Source organism: Siphateles boraxobius, unplaced genomic scaffold (assembly GCF_051911475.1).
Source record: "Siphateles boraxobius isolate OS27281-9 unplaced genomic scaffold, OSU_SipBor_1 66, whole genome shotgun sequence".
In the NCBI taxonomy this organism is placed as follows: domain Eukaryota; kingdom Metazoa; phylum Chordata; class Actinopteri; order Cypriniformes; family Leuciscidae; genus Siphateles; species Siphateles boraxobius.
In genome coordinates, this window is record NW_027509193.1 from 25,091,479 (window position 1) to 25,100,011 (window position 8,533).

General features: G+C 34.4%; 1 protein-coding gene across 1 annotated transcript; it reads left to right on the top strand.

The window, feature by feature from the left end:
- The first annotated feature begins 924 nt into the window (after positions 1 to 924).
- Positions 925 to 8,277, top strand: LOC143722078 (polyserase-2). The gene is made up of 10 exons (XM_077213242.1): positions 925 to 1,001; positions 1,166 to 1,186; positions 1,282 to 1,444; positions 1,535 to 1,803; positions 1,899 to 2,044; positions 2,948 to 3,197; positions 4,807 to 4,990; positions 5,086 to 5,342; positions 5,574 to 5,665; positions 7,242 to 8,277. Exons 1-10 carry the CDS (start codon positions 947 to 949, stop codon positions 7,602 to 7,604), a joined length of 1,800 nt encoding a protein of 599 aa, XP_077069357.1. The 5' UTR covers positions 925 to 946; the 3' UTR covers positions 7,605 to 8,277.
- Positions 8,278 to 8,533: the final 256 nt, after the last annotated feature.

Sequence of the window (8,533 nt, forward strand, 5' to 3'; positions counted from 1 at the left end):
ATTCCCTTTATAACAGGAAAGTAAGCTTGCGACTATTTTATCCTCATTTTACCAGAATGTATTTGTTTTTTCCGGCTATGAGCTAAGTGCTGTTTGCTGCACATGACTCAACCACAGAAGAATTTTCCTTCACGGAAAAATTAGAGATGACTTAACACATTTCTTTTGTGCTTTAAGTTTTTCTAGGTCACTGAAGGCATCTCTGTATAGCTTTACAGTAAACAGTACAATAAGTTAGCTATTTAGTCAATCATTTTACTATTGCAAGACGACTTTAACTTGCCACTGTCACCGTGCGCTGCAAGCGAGTCATTCTTTTTGAGAAGATTTTACTGACATTTTTAGGACGTTAAATGATACCATCAATTATAAATATGTTTTTATTTCATATTTGTATTTTAAACTTATAAAAACACAATTAGGTTTTAAAGGAATTCCAACACCCTCATGGCAATTTGTAACTTTTACATTTTGGAGAACTGGTGATTTAATTCATTTTTTTTTTGTACGGTTGGTTTAAAGGTTGACCTTCATGCTTAGGTCAGCCTCTAAAAAAAACCCATTGTTTCCGTATGTATCACATGGCACAAATTCATATGAAAACATAACCTCATAAAATAGTTTTATTTTTAGAAACACTAAAATCACCTCATGCACCTTCTTCGATCTCAACATTAAAAAGCCATCAGAAACAAAAATCTTACTTTAACACTTTTTAAAAAAAAATAGTTTATTTCAGAGTTTACACAGGTGACAATTACGCATTACTGAGAGTCGCCAACATGTGCCGTATTACACTTTCAGACGTACCGGTTGCTCAACTCGAATGAACAATGTAGGAGTTTACAGACGGAATGTTAAAATGTGATGAGAGAGTGTAGGCGTGTTGAAAACAGGTTAGCAGGGGTATTTAAGAGCAGGACTGCAGGTGTCAGTGCAGTCAGAGATGAAGATGAAGATGATCCACATACTAGCATTTAGCGTCTCTCTTCTATTGATAGGTAAGACCTTTTATTGGATAATTAATGCTTTAGGATATACCTAATAATTCATTTTGACTAACATAACTATTACTTACGTTTCTGCAACTATGTTTTATATTGCATTTACACTTTTTTTCTACACTGAAGTTATCGGTAACTGAACTTTGTTTCTTGTTTTCTAGGGTGTGACGCACAACTGGATGGTAACCAGTTTTTAAACAATTTAAGTTCCCAAATTCCATTAAAAATGACCAATTGTTTATCTAAAATGTGTTTTCTTTACCTTGTCTATTGTCAGTGTGTGGCAAAGCAAATCGCAACACAAAGATAGTGGGGGGACAGGCTGCACCGGCTGGCGCTTGGCCATGGCAGGTCAGCCTTCATAGGAGAGGGAGCCATTTTTGTGGTGGATCACTCATCAACAATCGATGGGTTCTGACTGCAGCGCACTGCTTTGCCGAGTAATTATAATAAACCAATCCTTGCAAAAAATTTGTTTTAAACAATTCAATTTATATGTGCTTAACACTTCTTCTTCAACCATATTCCAGTACAACACTCCCTAGCCCAATTGTGTACCTGGGCCGACAGACACAGGAAGGAGCAAATGTAAATGAAGTGTCCAGAGGTGTCTCCAAGATCATAAATCACCCAAACTATAATAGCAAAACTCAGAATAACGACATCACTCTTCTGCAACTGGATTCGCCTGTGAATTTTACTGACTTTATCAGTCCGGTCTGTCTGGCTTCCTCAAACAGTTTGTTCTTCAACCAAACCTCCAGCTGGGTCACAGGATGGGGAAGGATTAGTTCAGGCAGTACGTATTTAATCTAAATAACCTCAATTACAGTCACAGCATACTGTACTAATGCAATAGTTGATGCATATTTAATCATTTTACGTGTTTCTCAGTTTCCCTGCCTTCACCAGGAACTCTACAGGAAGTGCAAGTGCCTATTGTTGGAAATAGGCAGTGTAAGTGTCTTTATGGTGTCTCACAAATCACAGACAACATGATATGTGCTGGACTATTGGAAGGGGGCAAAGACTCCTGTCAGGTAACAACTCCTAAACTTCTGTTTGAGTTACTTCATATAGTTTAAATGGGCTGCTTATATTCTGCAAAGTGTACATAGTTATGATTAATAATAAGTAGAATGAGGGGTCTCTAAACTAAAACTTTCAAATAATCTGATAATGTTAGGGTTGAACTTTGACTAATGAAAGGGAATTCAACCTAGTGAATCAAGCAGAAATGTAATATTTATACACAAACCAGTTTTTCAGTTTAGCTTTATTCAGAATAAATAAATGGAATTGCTAATGTATGTACTGTAATGAAGAAGACGTGAGATTTTTTTTAGACCAAGGGTTTTGAAACTTTTTAATGCCAAGGGCCCCCAAATACTATGATCCCCTAAACTCATAACTGCAAATTGTTCATTCCTAAAATATCAATACAGCTATATGTCGTTTATCCATAAAATACCCACTTATATGTTGTTGTAATTGGCTTTTATATTATTAGTTAATGAAAAAATCGAAAAATATTATCTGGAAAATATTACTTTAACTTTTATAGTTTAAAGTAAAAAATACTTTAACTTTTTACTTCATATTACTCCCCTCATATTTTTTATGGACCCCCTAGAATCTTCTTTACTTTTTTTTTGAAAACCCCTGGTATAGACATACATGTGTGTGGTCATGTTGTAGTTTTCTTGTGACAAGTCTTCTAACCATAACAGTATAATTTTCAATGACGAGTGCTGATCATCCATAAAAAGAGAAGCAAGATATTTCCTAACATAAGACTAACTTGAGGCTTTAAACATGCAATAACAAGGATGTCATCTTCCCATTATTCATTCATATTTTATATTACAGCTGTGAACTACAACTGGAGTAGACGTGTAGAACAGGTTTCTCTGCATGTCACTGACCTGATCTTCATCCTACAGGGTGACTCTGGTGGTCCTATGGTCAGCAAACAGGGTGTCTGGATCCAGTCTGGAGTTGTGAGTTTTGGCGAAGGTTGTGCTTTGCCCAAGTTTCCTGGTGTGTATGCCAGAGTTTCTAAGTACCAGGACTGGATCAATGGGCATATCACCACCAACCAGCCAGGCTTCATTACGTTCAACTCCAGTGGTACTGACGATGACCTGAGCATCAGCTGTGATGGTGTGCCTGCCATCCCGACACCTGCCCCACGTAAGGCTCCTTCAAGTTATAAAAAAAATGCATACATTGTCCACTTGGCAACTTTTCCAAGGACGTTTGTGTACAGAAAAAGTCTACTTGTTTTTACCTAAATTCAGGTGAACACATATTTATATTACTAATGAAAAAAATGTATGTAGTCATTTTCAAGCCAGGTAAAAGAGGCACAGGGCTCCAGACCCAATGTGACAAAAATATTGCTACAATAATTTAAAATTTCACTTTCGTCAGATATCATCATTTCATTAGTGTGCCACAGTGTTTCCTAAATGCAACAATGAACAAACAAATGACTTATTAACCAGTTCTTTTTAATGAGGCAGTCAAAAGTATTCATGAAAAGCATCATGCTTGTAACTTGAATCGGACTTGGTATAATAATATACAATATACACTATATACGGTAACACTTTACAATAAGGTTAATTTATTAAACATTAGTTAATTGTATACTAACTAACATGAACTAACCATAAGCCATACATTTGATACTGTTTTTGTTCATCTTTGTTAACGTTAATAAAAATACAGCTGTTCATTGTTTGTTCATGTTAGTTCACAGTGCATTAACTAGCTAATGCTAATATACTATTATGTATAATATACATTCACTGTGTGCTGTAATACTAGTGAAAATTCATGATCCTAACATTTACCTCCATACTGAAATATCAGTTGGCCAGACAGCGATTTCATCTTTTCTTTATCATTAAATACTGGTTTCTGGGGACCAGAGGCGGACAGTATTTTTAAATCTTTTCAAGTATCTGTATTTTATCAGAATGTTTTTCTTTGGAAAACTTTTACTTCACAACAATCCAAATCATAATGTCGTACTTTTTACTGCACTACATAAATAATTCATAAATAATTTTGTTTCACATATATATATATATATATATATATATATATACTTTTTTTTTTTAATTTTTACCTTTGATACTAACGTCCAAAGAAAAACACTTATAAAGTACAGACATTTGTATTTGACACTTAAAAAATGTACTTAAGCAGAGTAAAAATACTTCACTATTGTCCTCCTCTGCCAGGGATTGCACTGCATGCTATAAATGAATATATGTATATTAACTATATTTTAATATAGATGAACTATATTTATATATATATATATATATATATATATATATATATATATATATATATATATTAACTATATTTGGTGCACTATAAATGAATAGTACTTGAAACAGAGTAGAGGCTTGGACCCGGAGACGGTGTTTGTGATGTCTTACACCGGATAGTTCCTCATTTTTTGTCTGGAGCCCTTCTTGTTCTTAAGTTACTTATCTGTCAGCTGATCATTGAGTTTTGGTAAAAGCCAAAACAGAACTTGAAAAACTTGATTATTTAAACAATGGCCAGAAAGCCTGTTAATTCTCCCAGTGCACTACATAGCTTTCATGAGATATGTTCTATGTTAATGGACCATAACTGTGTAGTCTAAGCATAACAAATGCCATCATTATTTTTTGTTGTTGTTGTTGCTATTTAAGGCAGCCATATGAAATTTTAAAACAAAACAAATCAAAGAAATATTTGACTGATAAAACCCGGCATTCATTGTCTTTCTCTCCTGTAGCTGTTCCTGTTCCTGTAGTGTGTGGAAGTGCCAGTCTTAACACTCGTGTAGGAGGAAACAGCTCCCTTGTGTCTCCAGGCATATGGCCATGGATGGCCAGTCTGCAGTTTAACGGAAGTCACGTTTGTGGAGGAACGCTGATTGCTGAACGGTTTGTCTTGAGCTCTGCGAGCTGTTTTACCAGGTAATGGCACTTATATATGAAAAAAGGACATTTGATCAGAAAAATCAAAATTATTTGATTCAATGGAGTTCTTTTTTTTTTTTTTTTTTGTCCAGCTCCAAAAATGCCTCCGATTGGACCGTGATCCTGGGCCGTCTAAATCAGAACGGCTCCAACCCGAATGAGGTCTCTATAAAAGTGGCGAATCTCACCATCAGCAATGCCACAGGCGACAACGTTGCAGTCTTGCAGCTGGCCGTTGCACCAAACCTTACAAATTTCATTCAGCCTATATGTGTGGATGTGGGAGATAATTCCTTCAGCGTCAATACTCAGTGCTGGGTGGCAGGATGGAGCTCAGGAGCAGGAGGAGGTGTGTTTTGTGTGGTTTGGGTAATAAAATGTCCCCACAAAGAAATGTTTTGGTCCCCATGAGGAAAACAGCTTATAAATAATAATAAGTGATGTTTTCTGTAATGGGTAGGTTTAGAGTTAGGGTGTGTGTGTGAATGCTTTGAATCACTAACTGCTAAAATTAGATTATTAGAATGTTTATCCTTTTTCCATGTCTTCCAAATTTGAAGTTGTTTTCCTTCTTTTATAGTGAATCAAACTCTTCAGGAATTCAAGGCCTCTATTGTGGATTGTGGAAACTCAAGCAACAGTATTTGCACAAGTTCTTTGAACTTACAGCAGGCAAGTTAATTCTGTTTAAAACAGGAAGGAAATATATTATATTTACCGTTTACAATAAGGTTTAGTTTATTATTATTTAATGCATTAGGTAACTTGTACTAAAAATATGTTTAGATCAAGTTAGATTAATGTTAAATTATATATATATATATATATATATATATATATATATATATATATATATTAATACATTTCAAGTTGTATTAACATTAGTTAATGAATTATGAACAAACATTAATTAACAATGAACATTGTACATTCTAAATTAACATTGACAAATGCTAAAACAAAAATGGTTGTTCATTGTTAGTTCATGATGCCTATTTCATTAACTTATTTCAATAAAACTAACCAGGGCTGCATTTATTTAATCTAAAATACAGTATATATATATATATATATATATATATATATAACAGCAACATGAATTATTATAATAAAACAGAAATGTGAAATTATTACAATTTAAAATATCTTTTTTCTATTTAAATATATTTTATATATATATATATATATATTTATTCCTGTATGTAAAGCTGAATTTTCAGCATCATTACTCCAGTCTTCAGTGTCACATGATCCTTCAGAAATCATTCTGATATGATGATTTGATGCTCACGAAACATTTCTTATTATTATTATTTTGAAAACAGTTGTGCTGCTAAATATATTTGTGGAAACTGTGATACTTTTCTTTCAGGATTATTTGATGAATAGAAAGTATAAAAGGACAACATTTATTTGAAACATATTTTTTTTATTATTATAAATGTCTTGACTGTCATTGATCAATTGACCAGATGTTTGAAAGAAGACCCAGAGTCCGAATTATAATAAATTGAAGAAAAGTTTTACTGAAGATAGATTGCCGTTTCATCAGCAGAAGTCAGCTTCAAGACTCACAGAGGAGTTTGTAGGCCGCTCTGCTTACAGTTACAAAGATCACAGCAGTTACACCCTACAGTACACCAAGGTCTAAGCTACGTCTGTTCTGATTGGCTAAGTTGCAGCTTCTGATTGGCTAAGAACACATATAGTCTAAGCAAATTACCACACATGGATAGATAGTAGAGTATGTCACCATTAGTCAAGATAGTTGTCGCACGATTCCTAGATTTAGGTCTGCGGTGATCTCGGAGGTCGGAGAAAGTCGTCTTCGGGTCTGTTGTTGCATGCCGAAGTGTCCCAAAGCTCCTATACAAGACCTCCACACAACATCCAACGCACACACAAAAAATTATTTATGTGGAAATGCTTATCCTTGATTATGAATCACTCATTACATATACATTGAAGCAGCAGTGGATTCCCCAATCCACCCCCTTAACTGAATAGAAGTTTATTTATGTTAAATCTTACTGACAAAACTTTTGAACAGTAGTTTATGTTCCAATTGTATGAAAACTAAATATTTTCATATACCAGATTTTTTTTTCTCTCCTGAAAATGAGTATTATCGGTCTGCAAAGATATGTGACAAATAACAATTTTTTTTTTAAATTTGTAACATTCAGTAAAGATTTCTCTCTCTCTCTCTCTCTCTCTCTCTCTCTCTCTCTCTCTCTCTCTCTCTCAGGGTGATCAAGGGGGTCCGCTGATGTGTAAGCAGGGTCTGTCATGGATCCATGCTGCTGTGTTGACCTTACAGACGAACATCTCAAACACAAACTCCAGCAATAGCACTTCATCATCCCGCTCCGCTCTCCGTCAAGATGTCCAATCCTTTACTAAAACCTCCACCTTTGCATCATTCCTGACATCTGTGGTGGGCGCTTTCCCTCCAAAAGTCACGAGCCCCACAAGTGCACCTTCAAACAACACCAACTCAACCGAAGCTCCCTCTAATGGGCCACAAGTATCTTCTTCCTTCTCTTTTACCCTTTCTGTCCTGTTCCTCTCACTTGCAGCTTTCCCAATCTTTCTTCAAGGCATCAATTGAGTCTTTTGAGTAGAAAGGGACACTTTTCATTAACTATGAATGTGACTGTAAATGTTCAGTGTGTTCCATATAACCCGTTATATAATCATACGGCATCAAAAGCTTTTATGGAAAACATAATTCATTTTTACATTCTCACACCAAGCTGTTGCCTGTTGTTCTTACACTACAATTACATTGTATGATTTTCTCTGGCAGTATCTTAAAACAAGTGCATAGCTAATAATTTGTGTAGGCAGTTTACATGTTTTTGTATTGTAGCAGACGCAACATATAGTTATTATTCAGCATGGCACTTTATGGAAATGTCCCAATTTGAGTGGTTCAGTTATAATACTGACTATAACATATATTAACTAACAAATACCTCAAGCTGTACCACACTTGGGATATTATATTAGTGTTTGCAAAAATAATTTTTCACAAAATTTTTGGAAAAATTTTTAAACTATATTTTTCTGATATTTTTTTCTTTACGTTTCTTTTGTGTACAGCCATTTATCTATTTTTGTACAACCTATTTTATCTATATATCTGTTGTTTTTTATGAAAAGTTCTATGATTTCAAATGAAGGAAGTAACTTTTCAATGCACTGTTACAATGTCAAAAATTATCTTTAGGTTGTATAAAAAATATTAAATTAAAATAACAAATTAAGCTGGAATACAAAAACGTTTTTGTGCATTTATTTGAAGCATCCTTTGTGAGAGGCAGAGGCATGTGGTAAAAATGTGGCTTATATTCTGCAGAGTTATTGCTTCTGCAGTTTACCAGATACTGAATCCCTATAAGACCAACACAAAAGATACTTCCTGAAGCATCTCACAAAACCTGTATTTTCACCTTCCCGGACAAACATGAAAGGTCACTTTGTTCTTTATTTAATATAACAAACAGTTGAAAATGCATTATTTGGCATGGCCAGTTA